The following is a 19062-nucleotide window of genomic DNA, read 5'->3' as shown; positions in this document are numbered from 1 at the left end:
TGGCGCGGGGCAGACGCGTATCCTGCGCACCCAAGGACCGCGGGGACCCAGCCCGAGCCCGAGCCCGAGCCCGAGCTGCGTCGCGAGGTGAGTACCTCGTCGCCCGAGAGGACGGTCCCGAGCCGACCCGGTGGGGGCGCGGGCGGGGACGCGGAACGAGACCGCGGGGAGCTGGCGGGGGCTCCCAGGTCTGCGGTCTCCGGTGTTACGGGTCGTTCGGCGTCGGACTGCTCTGTTCCACGGCGGAGGCGCACCCTCCGGGCTCAGACGGCACCTGGCCCTCCACCGTCGGGCAGGCTCGGGATCCCAGGGCCTCTCCCCATCCTGGGCTTCGGATTCTCCCTTCCTCCGCCCCTAACCCCCAGGTGCGCACGCAGCACCGCGGCTGCACCCGGCGGGGTCCTCGGCGGCGCGTGCGCCCCTCTGCGGCGCGCCCCCAGCCCCAGGACGCTCCCGGAGTATCCGACTTGCCCCTGTGGGTGAGGGGAGTCGGCATCCCGCCCAGCCGGCTCTTCTTCCGCGGCCCACACTTGTGACTTTGACCCCGGCAGGCGCCGGTCACTGCCCTGCCCAGCTCCGGGTCTCTTCAGAGCCCCCCTTCCTCTCCTCTGACTGCGGGTTTATGTCCCGACCCTGAACCGACTGACCCCTGACCTCTTGGCGCCAGCATCCTCCGAGGGCCAGCCAGGGCTGTGTTCATGTCCTTCTGTGTTGGGGACATGGTGTGTGTTGGGGGGGAGCACATTCTGGCCCGCATCCCAGGGCTGCCCGACCCAGTGGGGGTGGGGAGGAGGCAAGCTTCCTCAAGGGCCTGTGGCCCGGATCCCGCCCCAGGTTGTAACCTTCCTTAGTTTCACAAAACATCCCGCCTTCCACTTCCTACCCTAGGGGCTCCCCAGAGTGTCTGGGAGGCACTCTCCCTGCCTGTGCCACCGGTGCCTTCCTTGGCCAATAGAAACTACTCCCACTGGAAGTTGGTGGGACACTGAGTACCCAAGTCATGTGCCCTGCGGAAGATGGCATGGGGCAGTGCCAGCTCAGTAAGCAGCAGGGCCAGCCCAGGAGGCCCGTGTGGCCCAATGGGCCTGCTGCGGAGGAGGGTGGAGGGGAGGCTGGAGCCACAGCAGGGCTGGGGAGAGGCTGGCAGCCTGCCTCTCTGGCGCTCACCCTGTAGCCTGAGGGGGAACTGTGCATGGTCCAAGGAGGTGGAAGGGTAGGGTCCCGGATCTGTGCTCCCCAGCCCTACCTGCTCCTTGCCGGGGGAAGGTAATAAGGTGGAAAGGGGGCCAGGCACAGTGCTCCGGCCAATGGGAGCCCTGATAGCTCCTCCACATCTGGCTACTTCGTCATCCAGGGCTCCAGTCCTCTCACTCGGTGGACAAACATTTATCACGCGGCTGCTGGCTGTAGCTGGGTGTCAGTGTTTACCCCACACTGGGGGACCTGGAGACACACAGATCCAGATTGGCCCAGCAGGTAACAGCCCTTTGCCCGATGGAGTTTGCTCATTGCTCATCCTCCCTGACGAGAGGCAGGGGCACCCACTTGGGAGGTTAAACAGTTTGTCCTTGGTCCCAGCCTCCCACCTGGGTGCTCCTGGCAGGGACCCCAGAACCTCAGCCTCACACAGCTGGAAACTTGTCCATCCCACATGCTGCTTCCCCTTTAGAGGAGTGTCCCAAAATCCTGTCCAGACTTCCCTGCTGCTACAAGGAGCAAGGGACCTCACCCACTTCTGCCCCTTCCCAGATTCCCGTCACAAGTCCAGTGGGAGGGTGCCAGGGCCTTCATGTTCTCTAGGCCTGGGTCCCAGGAGTTATTTTTATTTTTATTTTTATTTTTTGGTACCAGGAATTGAACCCAGAAAGGAGTTCTTTTCTCCCTCCACCCTGTGGCCTCTGGGCCCCAAGGAGGGAAATCTTAAAGGATCCCAACCCTACTGTCACCTTTTTTTCTGGGAGGGGGTGAGTTTTGTTTTTGTTTTTGTTGTTTTGAGACAGGGTCTTGTTCTATCATTCAGGCTGGCCTTGAACATACTATGTAGCCTCGGATGGCCTTGAATTTACAGTGATCCTCCTGCCTCAGCCTCCTGAGTGCTGGGATTACAGGCATTTGCCACCATGCACAGCCCTTCCCACCTTCTATGGAGTGGTTGTGAGGGGACATGGAGAATGGCCATCCCTGGCAAGCTCCTGTAAAGAAAGGTCAGGGAGCAGCCCATCGCCGAGCACTGCTACCTCTGGACCCTGCTTTTCTCCAGGCACTTCTAGACACACAGACCCCCCCGCCTCCCACTGGGTGGCTTCTCTGCGAAAAGCTCAGCAGGTCCTGATAGCTCAGGATCAGCAAGGAGGCCCTTAGCTGCTCCCATTATCAGCAGGGATATTGGGCAAAGGCTGAAGGTCCTCCTTGGGGGGCTGTCCTTCTCCTGGGGAGCTGCTGCTCCTTGCAGGGTCTGGTGCATCTTGTGCAGGCCCCTGCCTACATCTTCACTGTCCACAAACCCTGGCCAACTCCTGTCTCCTCTGTTCCCACAGCCCCCCACCCCAGGGCCTCTGGGAGATCTGGAAGCAGAGGGCAGCAGGAGTGGGTCGGCTGTTTTTTTGTTTGTTTGTTTTCCGGTACCAGGAATCGAACTCATGACCTCCTGCTTGCCAGGCAGGTGCTGTGCCGCTGAGCTAAATCCCCAGCCCCCTGGCTGTTTCATAAGAACCAGGAGACCAAGTCCTTTAGTGATCCAGGGCTGAGGGTGCCTGACCTGCCCTCTCCCCACCTGCCTGCCGCCTTCTCCCAGCTCATTCTGTGGTGGGCTTCTCCCCTGGTCCCCAGTCCCAGGACTCGGCTCACTCACAACCTGGCCGTGGCCTCCTATCTGTGCCTGTGTACCCCAAGGACCAGGCTCAGGGTCCTGCAAAGCCTCTTCATGCTCACCCTGCAGGACTGGGGGGAGCCCCTGCCCCTTCTCAGCTGTGGGGCACCTCTCTCCTCTTTGGCACTGTCTTCTGTCCTGTGTCTGTCTGTCAGTCCACACGTCTCCCTCCCTTTGAGGGTGTGCAGGAGAGAGACCATCACAGCTGGACTCCCTGCTGCAAGGGTCCAGGGAGTCCTGCTTCTCCCAAGGGATTCAGTCAGAGCAAAAGAGGGTTCTGCTGCCATCTTGCACTCCCAGGACCAGGCACTGTGGCCCCTACTCCCTTATATAGAGGGGTCCCTTATCCGGCATCCAGCCTCTGGCAGTGCTAATCTCAAAGGAATGTGCTGCCAGCCAGCCTGTGGTGCTCTAGAGACACAGAAGCCCTGCCTCAGTTGTATCTGAGGCCATGGGGCCGTATGGCGGGGTGGTCCTGAAAAGGGGACATGCATGTGAAGAGGCTCATATGACCATGTATTCTATACACCTGGACTGGCCCTGCATGGCTGGGAGCCGGCCTGGCTGTGAGGGCCAAGTAACACCCGAGTCAGGCTTCCTGGCCAGCCACTTTCCCACGGGTTGGACCATTGGACCAAAGGCTGCTGCCCCTCAGTGCTTTGGGGCCAGTCATCAGCACAGGGGATTCTGGGACTGTCAGAGCCACCAGACAGGACCCCCCAGGTAAAGCCATCTACATAACCACACAGCCCTCCAGGGGTGGAACAATGCATTCCTTCCCTTCTAGCTCCCAAATCAATAGGGCTGGTTTTAGAGGAGCAGGATACACCTGGCTAGGACTTGTCTGGACCCCACTGCTTAGATCCTCTGCAGTGCGAGGAGGGGCGTGCATACCCCGAGGACCCAGACATAAGGCCTCTGCCAGATGTGGGGGGGCAGCAGCCCAGAAGTATGCCCCCTACCCAGCTCTGCTACCCCTGCCTGCTGCTGCTACTACTGCTGGTCTGCCAGGTGAGTGCTATGTGTCCCTATCCCTGCCCCCAGCCCGGGATACCCACATTCCCTCTATACTGACTGCCACTGGCTCTCTATCTCACCTGCCTACCTGTCATTCTGGCTGCCCCTCCACCTGTCCACCAGCCACAGGCCTCCTCTGCTCAGGTGATGGACTTCCTGTTCGAGAAGTGGAAGCTGTACAGTGACCAGTGTCACCACAACCTGAGCCTGCTACCTGCCCCCACCGGTGAGTCCCAGCAGCCCCAGCCCACCTTGTGGGAAGCTTCCTGGTGCTCCTGTCACCCCAGCTCCCACTGCACTTACAGGGAAGTGACCAAGCAGCTCACATAGGCTGGGGCTGGGGGACAGGCCACAATGCTTAGGCAAGAACTAGTCCCTCAGGGCTATTGAGAGACTGGAGCAGGAAAGCCCATGAGGGGCTGTGGCAATGTCCAGAGGAAGGAGGGTGACCTGTGTGGGCACAGGGAGAGCAAGTGTGTCACTGAGGCTGGCACTGGACCTGGGATGGATGCCCGCAGAATTGGGGTGAAGCTGCAGAGAGGAAGGTGCTCAAGAAAGCAAGGCAAGGAAGACCTCAGCATGCAGACATGAGATAGAGGTCTCCCCTAAGGAGGGTGCCTGTGCAAGTCACCTGGCACAAAGGTAACCCTGGGGGACCTGGGGTGGCTGAGGGGAGTGAGACCTGGGGGTGGGCTAACCAGAGCCTGCCTCACAGAGGCAAAAGTGGGCAGAGGTGAAGATGCGCATGGTTGGTCCAAGAGAAGCAGGTGGTTGGGGGCCTGGCCCAGGTCAGGGAGGTAGCAGCTCTGGGCTGTAGGCTTTCAGAAGAGATGGGCATGTTCAGGTGGCTTCCAGGAGGAGGAGAGAGGCCCCTCACCCAGCCAGACTCTGCTGAAGAGGCTCTGCCTCTGCCTACCTCCACAGAGCTGGTCTGTAACAGAACCTTTGACAAGTATTCCTGCTGGCCAGACACACCTCCCAACACCACAGCCAACATCTCTTGCCCCTGGTACTTGCCTTGGTATCACAAAGGTAATCCTGGGGGACCCAGGGTGGCTAAGGGGGGCGGGATCTGGGGGTGGGCTAACCAGAGCCTGCCCCATGCCCCAGTGCAGCACCGCCTGGTGTTCAAGAAGTGCGGGCCCGATGGACAGTGGGTACGTGGGCCCCGGGGCCAGCCATGGCGCAACGCTTCCCAGTGCCAGATGGATGATCAGGAGATAGAGGTCCAGGTCAGCCTTGGTGGGCAGTGGGAGGGCACAGCAGGGCTGGGTGGGGGCAGTGGAGGTGGTCCCTTCCCAGCCCTGACTGGGCACTGTGGTTTATTAGAAGGAGGTGGCCAAGATGTACAGCAGCTTCCAAGTGATGTATACAGTGGGGTACAGCCTGTCCCTAGGGGCGCTGCTTCTTGCCCTGGCCATCCTGCTGGGTCTCAGGTATGTGTAACTCAAGGCCAGTCAGGGCAGCCCCAGGGGACGTGGCAGGCAGCACTGACTCGCTATCCCTGCAGCAAGCTGCACTGTACTCGCAACTACATCCACCTGAACCTGTTTGCATCCTTCATGCTCAAGGCGGGCTCTGTGCTGGTCATCGACTGGCTGCTCAAGACCCGCTACAGCCAGAAGATCGGAGATGACCTTAGTGTCAGCGTCTGGCTGAGCGATGGGGTGAGTGCTCGTGTCTGACCAGGGTGGGTGGGGGCCCTGGGATCCCTGTTCACACTCTATCCTGCCCTGCAAAGGCGGTGGCCGGCTGCCGTGTGGCTGCAGTGATCATGCAGTACGGTGTAGTGGCCAACTACTGCTGGCTGCTGGTGGAGGGTGTGTACCTGCACAGCCTGCTGAGCCTTGCCACATTCCCTGAGCGGAGCTTCTTCATGCTCTACCTGGCTATCGGCTGGGGTGAGTGGGCTGGTGCTGGGGGTGAGGGCAGGCCAGCCAGGCTCAGGACCTCAGCCACTGCCCCCTACAGGTGCACCCCTGCTGTTTGTCATCCCTTGGGTGGTAGTCAAGTGTCTGTTCGAGAACATCCAGTGAGTACAAACAGATCGAAGGCTGGGCCAGGGTGGCCCGGGTATTGGCACTGGACTTGTGGAGCAGCCTTGGGGAGGCAGGGTGTGCTCTGGCCAGAGGCGGTGCAGGGTATGTGCAAATATGGTGCTTGGGGATGGAGTTGTTTGTGACCTCCCTTCTTTTCTTGGGACACTCGTTAGAATTGAAGTTGGGGGCAGGGGGCAAGGGGCTGGGTGCACGTCCAGGATGTAAGCAGCCACCCCACAGGTGCTGGACCAGCAATGACAACATGGGCTTCTGGTGGATCCTTCGTGTTCCTGTCTTCCTGGCCATCCTGGTGAGGAAATAGGAAGGGGCTGTGATGGTGGGCTCTTCCAGGCCCTCCTTCCTGAGCCTCTGAAGCTGAAGGAGAGGTAGCATCCTGCCTTGAGGGAAGGCAGGCAAGCTGGAGCCAGTGTGCATCCAGGACATCACCCTTGGCTGCTGACCAAGCTGTTCATCCTTGGCTAAGTGCCCACCAGCCCAAGACCACATGGCCAAGGGCTCAGCTGGCCACAGGCCTACCTGCAGGAGGACAGGTGGGGGGCTCCAGGCCACAGAGCAGTCCAGGTTTGCTCTGACCTGTGCCTTCCTCACAGATCAACTTCTACATCTTTGTCCACATCATTCACCTCCTTGTGGCCAAGCTGCGTGCCCGCCAGATGCATTACGCTGACTACAAGTTCCGGTGGGTGAGATCAGGGGCTGGGGTGCACAGGCCTGAGACCCCCAGGGCCAGCACATGCCTGGGAATGGGGCTCCAAGACCCATGTGGACAGAGCCTGGCCCAGGCAGGCTGGCCGAAGTGCTCAGACTGCCTCCCCTGACAGGCTGGCCAAGTCTACCCTGACCCTCATCCCTCTGCTGGGTGTCCATGAAGTGGTCTTTGCCTTCGTGACGGATGAGCAGGCTCAGGGAACCCTGCGTTCTGCCAAGCTCTTCTTTGACCTCTTCCTGAGCTCCTTCCAGGTGACCACCCACCTTCCCTTGAGCCCCCATGGACAGGTGCCATCCCTGACTGCCCTTTTTCTCCAGGGCCTGCTGGTGGCGGTTCTCTATTGCTTCCTCAACAAGGAGGTAGGTAGGGACTCGGGACCCTGGGGTCTTCCCTCTGGCCCCTATTTACGTGCAGCATGGAAGTTGCCTGGCTGTGGGGCCCCTTGGCACTGAAGCTCGCTCTTGGGAGGTGGGTGCCATTCTGGCAGTCCTGACTCCCTGGACCCACAGGTGCAGGCGGAGCTGTGGCAGCGCTGGCAGCACTGGCGCATGGGCAAAGCACTGCTGGATGAACGCGTCACAGGCAGCCACTCAGCCCCAACAGGGCTCACCCGCGGCCCCCTCTCTGAGAAGCTTCAGCTGGTGAAGGGGGTCAGCAGCAGTGGGGCCAGCCAGGACCCCTCTGCAGAGACCCCCTTGGCCAGTGGCCTCCTTTGATTGGCTGAGAGCCCCTCCTGAGGCTCCGCTGGAGCTCTGGCCAAGGCTGGACTCAGGGACCAAAGAACTATTCCAAGACAGTCCTGAGCTAGATGCCTGCCCAAGGCTGGGGCAGCTGACAGTGGCCCCCCGTTGCTATCCCCTCTTCCCTGCACTGTTCCTATCCCCTGGGCTAAGGCGAGATGACTCAGGTATGGCACGGGAGCTGAGCCATGCACTGCAGGCACAATTTCCCATGTGTGTTGGTGTCCTATATGCACAGAAGTATATGTCCTCCAATAAACAGCTCAGGTAGTGGTCCCTGTGAAGGTCCTGGAGAGCAGGGTTGGAAATGCCCTGGGTGGAGGAGTGTGAGTAGCGGGGCCAGGCCTGTGGAGGGGGACCTGTGATTGCTGGGGCTGATCACTCCTTCCAGAGGGCTCCTCCCAACACCCACGTTGCACAGACAGCTGGAAGAGCCTCAAGGGTGGGCAGCCATCTGTCCCCAACTGAGCAGCTTCTGGCTACCCTTCCATTGTCTGGGGCCTTCTTTGTCCTCAGATCTGCAAAGATCCTGTTCAGCAGCAGAAGGTTGTGAAGGGGGATCATGGCCGAAGGCCAATGGCATCACAGTCCTCCTGCCAGTCCAACATGGACACCAAGTTTATGGAGAAGATATTTTCCAGACAGTCGTCTCCCTGGAGGCAGTGAGAGCACCAACAGACTGAAATGGAGAAATGGGTGTCCCCAGATTGCCCTGTGTCCAGGTGAAGGTGGCAGTGGGGTTATCCAACTCCTGCATAGCCCCTGTCACTCATTAGAGAATGAGCTCTGCCCCTGTGCTGGGCACAGGAAGAGCCGGGAGATGCTTGGGGTCCCAATATCTGGAGGCAGCCTGAATCTAAATTGCTGTGGAGGCACAGGGTGTGTAAGGTTGCTAGTTCTATCCTCAAGACCATGGGGCCGGGTAGTGGCAAGTCCAGAGAGGGAGCTCGGGGTGGGGTGGGAAGGACCCTTCCAGGTGCCCCTGGAAGGAGAGGTTGGGCCGTAGGTGAGAGGTGCCATTCAGGCTGGGGATTTAGCTCAGCAGCACAGCACCTGCTTGGCAAGCACGAAGTCGCGAGCTCAATTCCCAGTACCGGAAGAAAACCAAAAAAAAAAAAAAAGGTGGCATTCAGGCAGTGCTGGGCTAATTGGAGCAAATGGAAGGACAGGAGTTCTCTCAGGAAAGGTAAACAGAATTACCTACCAGGTGCTGGGGCCCTCCAAGGGGGGTCCTCACCCAGCCACCCCCACTGAAAGCTGGGGAAGCAAGGAGGGAGGAGACAGGCAGAGGTCCCTTCTAGGACCCAGGTGGGGGTCCAAGGCCAGGGGCTGGTCGAGTGGCTGCACCTGCTGTAGGCCTGATCTCAGGGCTTTGGGTCAGCTCTCATCCTAGCCCAAGTCCTCTCAGCCTGACATCACAGCACAAGGTACCCACATGGGCGCAGGTGCACTCTGAATTAGCACAGGAGGGTGTAAATTCTTCACGCCAGCTGAGCTCGGGCTTGAGGACTGCTCTGGGGAGTTTGCCACTCACCAGGGGCCTCCTAACAGCCCTTCCCCTATCACCAGTTCCTCTGCCCTTGTCCTCCTTCACCCATGCATATCCCTGTTTGCAAGGGAACTGGAGTAGGCTGATGTGGAATTGGGGCGGAGGTGGGGACCTGCCAGGGCTGGACTCACCTAGACAGCAAACACTGACATCCCCCCCCAGGTGGCCTGCAGGTAGACAGGTGGAGGAACTGGCTTCCAACTCAGCCCAGGGTCCACAAGCATCAACCATTCACGAGACCCCTGTGCTGCTACCCCCCATCTCTACCCCTCCTTCCCCACCTCTTCTCAGCCCTGCACTTTGGTCCCCTTTCCCCGAGGAATGCTTGGATACTGCCCAGCAGAGGGAGGAGGTTGCCTGTTTGGACCCAGATGTCACCAAAATGAGGGTGAAGACAGAAAAGGCATGGACTAGGATAACCAAGGGTCAGATCTGGGGGAGCAGGCAGTGGGCACCTGGGCAAGGACCTCAAGTTCAGCAGAGGGCTCAGGAGAGAGCCACGGAAAGATTACCCAGCCCAAACACACTGAGCAGAGACTTGGCGGACCAGCGGAACAGTTCAGGAACAGTATTCAGACAAGTACTCTGTCCCCAGCTACCATGCCTCCCGCATCCACATTTTGAGTTCAGCTGCCTACCTCATTTCCACCATTTACTTACTGCCGGCCCCCCAGTAATCCCAGTATTCAGGAGGCTGAGGCAGGAGAATCACCATGAATTCCAAGACCAGCCTGGGTTACATAGAATTCAAGGCTTGAATTTACACAAGACCCTGTCTCAAAAAAAAAAAAAAAAAAAAACAAAACGCCAGGGATGTAGCTCAGCCTGGCAAATACAAGGTCCTGAGTTCCATTCCCTGTGAAACCTCCCCCATCCCCCGCAAAAAGGGACAGACCTGCTACTCAAGGATGCACCTGCCAAATGCAGAATGTGGGGAACTGGGCTGGGGATGTACCTCAGCAGCATAAGTGCTTGCCTGGCAAGCCTGAGGTCATGAGTTCGGTTCCCGGTACCAAAAAAAAAAAAAGTAGGGAACTGTCAATGAAGGCCCTACAGTGGAAAAAGGCTAAGAGGGACTCAGGGACCATGACACTTGGCCTTCACGTCCTGGGTCTGTGACTTACCTGGATGTGCTTGAACATGGGGCAGAGGTGACACTGCTATAGATATGCTTAGTACTCATTTTTTTAGAAAATAAAAGCTAAGGGGTGGGGTGCACCTCAGTAACAGCGTGCTTTCCTACCATGCTGCAGACCCTGGGTTTGATACAAGGTACTGGGGAGCTAAGATTTCCTTACAGGGGAGCAGTGTTCCTTCATCTATAAATTGAGGTTATAAAACTTGCCACGTGGAATTGTTGGCATTGGGTGAAAACAACATGAATTTGCATGGGTTTCTGTAAGCAAATAGCATGGGGTAAGGGAACAGACCTCCCAGCCTGTGAAGGCCACTGGCACCTTTGACAGACAAGAAGTAGCAGCATGGCTGGCTCAGAGTGGGGGTGCATCCCTCCACAGCTAGTCTGCAGTCAGGTCTGCATGGACACTGGGGGTGGCATCCCCATTCCAACCCCAAATGTATACTCTCTGGCCTGGATACAGACTTCCTGGGATACAAAGCTGTCATTATGCTGGGTAAAGTTGGGGCATCAGGCGAGCGGGCCTGAGGCTACCTCCCCACACCTGCAATCCCAGCACTCAGGAGGCTGAGGCAGGAGGATCATTGTGAGTTCGAGATCAGCCTGGGCTACAAAATGAGCTCAAGGCCAGCCTGAACTGCATAGTGAGACCCTGTTTCAAAAAAAAAAAAAAAAGACGGGCTGGGGATTTAGCTCAGTGGCAAAAGCACCTGCCTGGCAAGTGCAAGGTCGTAAGTTCCATTCCTGGTACCAGAAAAAAAACAAAAAAAAAAAAAAAAAAAAAAAAAAAAAAAAAAAAATGCACTGACCACTGTGGGCAGAAAGGCAGGATGCAGTAACTTCTCATATCCACTCTGGTGGTCCTAGCAGAGTCTGTGCCAAGGGATGCACGGGGAGTACCAGGAAAGAACCCTTGAGTGTGAGGGACACAGGCCCAGGTGGCTGGAGGTGCCAGGGCATCCCATGGACAGAAGCTGGACCTCAGGGCACCACAACAGAATGATCCAGATTTAAACCAAAGTCACACTGGCCGCCTCCCAAAGCAAGCTGTCCTTAATGCCCAAGCACTGCCTTGGGGCCACCTGAATACCAGGGAGGGGGCTCTCACCACAACCAATACCCACTTCATACCAGGGAAACAGGCAGGCTGGCATTGAGGTGCCCAGAGTTCCTGACGAACCCAGGGACACAGCCCCTAGATTCCCACCTAAAGAATGGTGGGTTAGCAGCCAGGGGTATAACTCAGCAGCACAGTGCCTGTCTGCCAAGTACAAGGTCTCGAGTTCCTGGTACCAAAAAAAAAAAAAAGGTAGGTTGAAGTTGGGCATAGTAGTACACAGGCAATCCCAGCTACTCAGAAGGCTGAGACAGGATTGAAAACTCAAGGCCAGCCTGGACAACTTAGCAAACCCTGTCTCAAAATTTAAAAGAGCTAGGGATATAGCTCAGTGCAAGGACCTGTGTTCAAGCCCCAGTGCTACACTACGAAGACCAGTAGGCTAGTTTCATTGTTGGAAGCTAAGCACATCAAGGCACTGACAGTAGTGCCAACCAAGCAAGCCCCCAGAAAGCAGGCACTAACCGCCACTTGAAGAAATGGGACTCAGAGACTTGGCACCTTATTCCAGGTCAGGTGTGCTTGGGAAGGTTGGCTGGTCTCATCTCATACCCCTGGTGACCTCAGGGTAGAGGGCACACAGGTTGGGGTCTTGATTCTACCCCACCCTCAGTGCAGTAGGATGCTAGTGCATGCAGTGCTGGCAAGGAACCCATATGAGCTGTGTGCCTATCCAGACTGTCCTGGGTCTCTGGGCTACACTCATCCCCTCTGGTCCCAGCGAGTGGGAGACAACTTAGGTGACCCAGCCTGAGATTGACAGCCTCTGCCAAGGGCCTCACACATCTCCAGGGCCACGTGTTTCCAGGGGGTGGCCCAGCATCCGGCTGCAGCAAGTGCCCGCTGGCAGCAAGCAGCAGCTGTTTACCACAGGCACGGCCCCCTTCCTGTGCCTCCCTCCCTGCAGACACCTGCCCAACCCACCCCCAGGAGTCTATGAGGCCACTCGAGCCCCAGAATACTTTTCTGGGAAAGGGTGTTCCTGAAATAAATTCCAGTTTGGCTTCACCTCAGGAGCAGGAACCTTCCAAGGCTCTTTCCATGTCTGAAGGTCAAGTACAACTGGGTCTCTCCTGGGGCCCAGCAGCTACCCCTTTATTTGGACAGTGGAAAAGCCAGTTCCCTCAAGGGTGCATAGCCTGTGCCACAGAAAGTGGGTGCAAGGGGAATGGGCTTGCCAGGAATCCCTGCAGCCCTGCAAGGACAGGGATTATCCAGGGATTATCAACAGCTCTGGTTCCCACCAAGACACCATCCCACACTGCAGGTCCAGGAGTCCAAACAGAAGTGCTGGGCTCAGAGTCAGCACTGTGCCTGGAAATTCCAGCACACTGTGAGCTATGGGGCAGGGGCCTGATAGACTGCCACGAGGCTGATCCCAGTGCCACTTACTTTTATTCATGGACCCTCAGGCTCCAGAGCCATGAACACTTGGCTTCCAGAGGGCACAGGAAGAGAGAAGGGCCCTGGTAACCTCCTAGCATACTCCAGAGAGCCAGGACAGGCCTGGCAGCACCACCGCCTCAGGGTCAGCCACAGTGCCCCTGCCCAAGGGTGGCACTGTGGCCACAAGGGTGCAGGCACCAAGAGACCAGGCCTGGTTGCTAGGGACCCCTTCAGGGATGCCAGCACTGTCCCAGGCCCAGAGAGCTGATGCCATCCTGAAGCTGAGGCAGGGAAGGGGCAGGCTGGATAGTGAGGATGAAAGGAGAAGCTTCCTAAGTCTTCAGGCCAGAGGAGCAGCAAGGGACCAGGGCACCCAAGCTGGATGCAGGTGGGGCTGCACCTGTCCTACTTCCCGGCCATCTCAAGAACAAACCAGTCAGTCCCACCAGCTGGGAAAGAGAGGTCCCTCTTCTGATCCTGACAGAATGCTGGCAGGAACACCAAGATGGGAGGTGGAGCAGGAGAAGGGGCTGGGGTCAGGAACTGTGTAGGGCAGGCAGAGTCAGACAGCACCCAAGGTGCAGTCAGCCAAGGATGAAGGGCAGGGGCTGGCAGGGCCAGAGTTCCCCTCCAGGGACAGGAAAAGAGGGACACTGGGAGGAGGGGCAGGCCTCAGCCATCAATCCTGCCAGCCCTGAGGTTTGTGCCTGCTCAAACCTACACAACCCTTCCCCCCTCCCAGAAGCAGGGCCCACAGGATAGGAGGAAACCAAAATCCAGTGACTCCAATCTTTCTGAGGCCAGGGGAGGGGTACTGGACACTCTAGGACTTCTTGGTGTCCTGCGTGTTCCGACGCTTCAGGTCACTCAGGTCGATGGGCTTGAAGGCTGTGGGGACAGTGCAGTCAGCCCTGGCATGTGCCCCTCCAGCTCCTACCGCCGGAAGCCCTTGACTCAGACGTCGTGGGACAGGATGGGTGACCCATGCAGGAAACAGGTGGCCTTCCCACCCCTCTAGTCCACTCACTCTTCAGGCCAGGGTTGGGGACCTTCTCCACATACTCCTCCACCAGGCCCCGCTCACCACCCGACAGCTGGCTACGAAGGTCTCGCTCCACACCCTGCCAGGCTGTGAAAGCAGAAGGCAATGGGTCAGTGTCCAGGAGAGTCTGGGACTCTCCTCTCCTCTTCTCTGGAAGCATCCCCTGCCCCTATCACTCTCCTTCTGCCAGCCAACAGTGCCCTCTGGTGCCCAGCCCTCCCTGCCCCCAACCCTCCACGGGCCTGTCCCCTCTGTGCCATGGGTTACCTGAGCCCATCCTGGGCTTCCAAGAGTTGCAGACACGCGGACCTCGGCTCATTTTCCACCTCCTCCACTAACCCCCACTCTGGCCACTTTAGTGACAGCTTCTATGTTGCACCTTGTCTCTACCAGCTCCCTCCATGCTCCAGCCAACACCTCAGTGCTGAGAGCAGGCTGTAGACACTGCCTCTGCTGGTATGCTACCCACTCCCCACACCCTCCTCCTGCGCTGTCACCCCAAAGTGCCTGGCCCCTCAAAGGAGTAGGCATGACAGAGGTGTCCACACCTTGCTGGGAACAGGAGAGATAGGAAACGGCTTGAGGAAGTTTTTTTTTTTTTTTTTTTTTGGTACCATGAATTAAACTCAGGACCTTGTGTTTGCCAGACAGGCACTGTGCCACTGAGCTGTATCCCTGGCCTTTGAGGAAGTTCCTGACCTTCGTAAATGAAGCGCACATTCTCCTCATGGGCTGGTGTGAAGATCTCACTGCTGTTGGTGGGAGACCGGGGGCTGCTATTCCTCTTGCCGTTGTAGACAACTCTGGAGACAGGAGAACTGGGGATGCCCGGCATATGAGCATGGGACTGGGCCACAGGGCACAGTCAGCCACACCCCAACCCAGGAGGCAGCCCTCCACCTGCCCAAGACCCACCTGGTCATCGCTGAGAGGTCTGGTCCTAGTGCTCTGCTGCTGGATCCCCTCAGCCTCTGAAAAGGAAACCCCAGAGCACAGGACTGAGATGTAAGTGTCACTTGGTTGGGTATGGTGGCACATGCTCCTAATCCTAGCACTCATAAGGCTGAGGCAAGAGAATCACCACAAGTTTAAGGCCACCCTGAGCTACACAGTAAGGCCAAGGTTTGCCTGAACTACATAGTGAGACCATGACTCAAAAAAATACCGAAAAAAAAAAGGAGTGTTACCACCTCTGCTGGGGTGGGGGTACATCTACTGGCTCCCTCTAACAGTCATTAAACTATTTGGTTTTGCTGCCCAACAGTGGTGCCCCCATGGTTGCCTGGCAATCCCAGGCAGGTTACAGACATAGGAGAGCCAGCAGATGGGGACAGGACACCAGCTGCCAGACACAGGCAGGATCCACAGCAGTGAGTCACAAGCTTGGCCCACATCCCTGCCCCATTCCTGTTTTAGCTGGCGGCAGCCTCTCACAGGACAGCAGGGCTGGGTCCCCAGTTCTGCCCACATTGGCTGCTGCAGGGCTGGGTGGGTTGTTTCTGCTAAGCCTTGGCTTCTTGACTGTAAAATGGGGATAAGCTTCCCGATGAAGAGGAGTCCAGCAGACACTGGCCATAAGCCCAGCTTCCTGGCCCCTAAGGCCAGGGACAGGGGTGCCCCAGAGATGGGTTCAAACTAGGCCAGTGGGAGGGGTAGCCCTGGGGGAGGTGGCGCATGACCCAGTGACCAGGATCCTGGAATGTCGCTTGTTTACAGTCTCAGTATCAACCCAAGAGATTTTCACAGCCCTGGGGCGGGAATCTAATTTTAGGGTCAGACTCTCACCCTGCTGGTTTTGGATACATAGTAGCCCTAGAGGAAGCCGGCCATACAGGGCTGGTCCCAAGCCTGGCCTTGCTCCAGAGGGATCAATCCTGGGTGCCACGGTCATGGGGACCTGAAATGGGGGCTTTCAGCACAAGTGCCCTAGGGCCCAGAAGCACTATGCAGCCCAGAGGGCACCGCTGCAGCTTTCCCAGAGGCCAGGAGGGCCACAGGGTCATCACACAGTTATCCCATGTTTAAACACAGCACAGCTGAACACAAGCCCACAGCCAAGGGCAAGAAAGACAAAACAGCGCAAAGCCAGACCCCACGAGGGCACAGACTCTGAGTTGCTCCCAGCCCAAGGAGGTGCACAACTCACCCATCCAGGAACCTATGCTTTGAGACTCTGGGGTCTCTCTGCCCAGTCCTTCCCAGGGACAGCCCTCTTGGGCCTAATAATGACAGCGGGACAAGGTGGGGAAGCTCTATAGCTCAGGATGGAGATGTTTCCAAGGTCAGTTTTTCAGCGGCTGATAGACTGGCCAGCACCTGCCTCATGTCCTGCCTGGGCAGCCTTCTGTCCCCTAGAGTTTACCCTTTTCTGCCCAGGAATGATTGCTCCTTGGCTGGCTTTTGCCCCCCATCCTGCCTCCTGAGGCACCCCTTCTCCTGTGCAGCCTCACATGCTCTCACAAACCATGCCCTACACCTGGGTCCCCCTTCTGGCACTACTCCGGTTGGCAGTAGTTTGTGTCTGGCTAAGCAGAGGGAAACCTGAGAGTGTTTACTGGCCAGGGCTGAGGAAGCCAGTGTGTCCCTAGAGGCTGGCATGGAGCAACCCAGGACCACCGCTGGTGAAGTGGACTAGAAGAGGACCTAGGCCCCCAGAAGTGCCAGAGATGCCTACTGACCCTGCCAAGCCACAAGGGGTCATCTGAGGGTGCAGCCTGTAGCTCAGCAGTCCAGGTTAGGTAGGTGGTGGCCTTGCCCTGGCTGACTGGGGGACAGGGGAGGATGAATGGGATGGGCTCTGTTCAGACTGAGCAGTTAGGGAGAAGACCCCAATCCAGAGATCTCAAGAACCCACACAGCACCCTGCTCCCAGGGGACTCCATCCCACTGCAGCCCCCACCAGAAGAAAAGCAGAAATTTATTTATTTATTTATTTTTGTTTTGTTTTGTTTTTTTGGGTACCGGGAATCGAACTCATGACCTTCCGCTTGCCAGGCAGGCGCTGTGCTGCTGAGCTAAATCCCCAGCCCCGAAAAGCAGAAATTTAGCGCGAAGTCTCCTCCAGTTCCACACCCTAGACACTTCATGCCCTCATATTCTCAGTCACAATCATTTTCTCAGTACAGGGCATGACCTTTTATCCATTATACATCTCATCTACTCTAAGATGCTTTTGTCCTCCAAACATTGAAGTTGGTTCACACCTGGTGATTACTATCATGTCAAAGTCTGGCAATGTTTTCTCTTTCTTGGTGGCCCACAACATAAGGTGTAATTCCCAGTGGCAGTGTTTCAGACCAGATGGTCCTCAGGTGTGGTCTTCCAGTCCAGGGACCTCCTTCCCAAAGCTCCTCCACCACACCCTTCTTTGCATCTACTGCACCCTCTACCACCAGTGTGCACACCACAGTTCTAGCCTCCCCACCTTGAGAGTGAGCATGAAGATGCCAGCACCATCCTCCCAACACCTTTCCCCATGTCACTCACCAGTGGGCCACTGTCCAGCCCCTCTACTGCCATCAGAAAGCCCATGGCCCAGGTGTTTTATGTTTCCTCAGATGTCACCTGCTGCTATACTCCCCAATCCCAAATGTAATCTCTGCATAGAACCACCTTCCACCTGACACCCCAGGGGTCAGGGAGATGTGACGGTGCTCTGCAGGACTTGACTGCTATAACTGCATAGCCACAGAAGCAGAATAAACCTAGACAGAGTTTTCCATCCCTCTCTGCCTCAGGATCCTTATCTGAGACAAAGCAGCCCCCAGTGTGCTTGCCAGACCCTCTTGCTCCAACATGGACAGAAGGATAACCACATGAAGCCCGCAACTTCCCAGAGATAAAATCTCCCTGGCTCCACCTCCCTGGCAGGGCAGTTGGATAAATGGCCCTGGGGTACTGCTGCTTACTAAGAGACAGGAGAGTTCTGGGCAAAGTGGAATGTAGGGCCAGCCAGCTCCTATAGAGGTAGAGACTCAGCCTGAAGAGACCATGGTGGCCACAACAGACACCAGCCTGGAGCTGACCACAAGGCAGCCCCTGTGCTAGGCGCTTTATATACTCTCTCAGGTACTCACAGCTCGACTAGGAAGAAGGTCCCTGACAACACCTTGTTCAAAGGGTAAAGCCACCCAGCACAGGTGGACTCTAAGCAACCCCAGCCCTGTCCCACCAGGGCCTTTAGAGCCATAGCAGTTGGGTGAGACCCAAACGCATAGGCTGGCCTAAGCCTCCCTCAATTCTATCATCTGACGCGTCAGAGGTCAAACTCCTGGCCTCACACATGCTAGGCATGTATTCTATCCCCGAGCTAGACCCCTAGCCACTGTCTTAACCCTTCCCTGCACCCCATGGCAGGTTCCTGTACTTCCTGAAATGCCTGCTCCCCAGTGACATCCATGTGGCTCTGCTCCATGTGGCACTCACTCCAGATAGGGCAAGGGCTTCATTGGGTGGGTCTGTGTAAAAGTTCCTCCTCTGTGGAACTCAAGGGCTTCAGTGACTTCCTAGGGGGAGGCCAGGGACAACAGCATGGGTATAGAACCCATTTCAAATTCTTCTCAGGATTCAGAAGGTTTCCCTGGACACCATCTGCCCCAGGGACACTGCACACATAGGTGATACTCTGTTGTCTCCAAGTAGAACCAACCATATAATGAGTGGTTATTTTGTGTTCCTTTGGAGTTTCTACTATCGAAACTTCCCTAGGTCTTACTTCCATGTTCTGTATCCTTTTCAGCCAATGAGACCAGTAGAAAGCGATCGACCAGCCAAGCAGGTGCTAGAGGGACACTGCTGTGACAGGTGCCACACAGACCAGGTGGCCCTCTAAAGCCCTCTTTACCGGCCTATCGCTAGTTGCCCTCTTCATCACTCCACACCTGGAGATCCCGGCAACCCGACTCCCCGCCCCTGGGTCTGGCTCCGTCTTCTGTCCTCTAAATGCCCATCCTCTACATAGTCTCAACAACCCTCACCTACGTCACAGAGCTCTTTGCTTGAACTTGCCCTCTGCCCAAAACTCACTCCACTCCGCCTTGGGGACGGCGCAAAGACCACCGCTTCTGGTAAGTCTACCCTGGGAAGTATGGGCGCGTTCTGGCCCCTGTGTCACCACAGGGATGACATCTGTGGGGCTCCGTGGCGTCCCTGCGGCCGTGTCCGGTTACTGTCCCTAGTGGGCCTGGTCGGTGCCGCGGCACCAAAGAGCAGGGTAGAGGGGAAAGGGAAGGAAACTCAGAAGGGCCGGCGCGGTACAAGAATCTGGAGGCATCCCCGCAACATCCCCCGGGCCGCGGGGACGGGACATCGGTCCACCTCAGTTCCCCGGGCGGAAGGGCCCGGTCCACGGCGGCCCCACTCCCGGTTTACGCGGGACCTGCTAGCCCTCCCCGCCCACCAGGCCCGGTGACAAGGCGACACTAGGGCGGGGCAGG

General features: G+C 57.4%; 2 protein-coding genes across 11 annotated transcripts; one reads left to right on the top strand and one right to left on the bottom strand.

Moving 5' to 3' along the window:
- The first annotated feature begins 52 nt into the window (after positions 1-52).
- Gcgr (glucagon receptor) lies at positions 53-7671 on the top strand. Of its 10 annotated transcripts, none has more exons than XM_013506133.1 (14): positions 53-87; positions 1355-1476; positions 3657-3880; positions 4010-4112; positions 4811-4918; positions 4997-5118; positions 5216-5322; positions 5397-5553; positions 5628-5787; positions 5858-5918; positions 6166-6235; positions 6537-6625; positions 6768-7014; positions 7165-7671. In XM_013506133.1, exons 3-14 carry the CDS (start codon positions 3821-3823, stop codon positions 7369-7371), a joined length of 1491 nt encoding a protein of 496 aa, XP_013361587.1. In that variant the 5' UTR covers positions 53-87; positions 1355-1476; positions 3657-3820; the 3' UTR covers positions 7372-7671. The 10 variants fall into 10 exon arrangements, with proteins under 10 accessions (XP_013361587.1, XP_013361591.1, XP_013361589.1 ...); XM_013506137.1 differs by having other exon boundaries at positions 59-87; positions 3732-3880; XM_013506132.1 differs by lacking the exon at positions 53-87 and having other exon boundaries at positions 105-1476; positions 3732-3880; positions 6768-6906; positions 6973-7014; positions 7124-7671.
- Positions 7672-12575: 4904 nt separating this feature from the next.
- Positions 12576-18435, bottom strand: Fam195b (family with sequence similarity 195, member B). Its single transcript, XM_005407255.2, has 5 exons — positions 18342-18435; positions 14543-14598; positions 14327-14445; positions 13613-13714; positions 12576-13473 (listed from the first exon to the last, which is right to left on the bottom strand). Exons 1-5 carry the CDS (start codon positions 18345-18347, stop codon positions 13409-13411), a joined length of 348 nt encoding a protein of 115 aa, XP_005407312.1. The 5' UTR covers positions 18348-18435; the 3' UTR covers positions 12576-13408.
- Positions 18436-19062: the final 627 nt, after the last annotated feature.

This window comes from Chinchilla lanigera, unplaced genomic scaffold, assembly GCF_000276665.1.
Source record: "Chinchilla lanigera isolate Chin_1 unplaced genomic scaffold, ChiLan1.0 scaffold00105, whole genome shotgun sequence".
Lineage (NCBI taxonomy): Eukaryota > Metazoa > Chordata > Mammalia > Rodentia > Chinchillidae > Chinchilla > Chinchilla lanigera.
The sequence above is the reverse complement of the archived record's forward strand: the minus strand, read 5'-3'. Positions and strand labels throughout refer to the sequence as shown.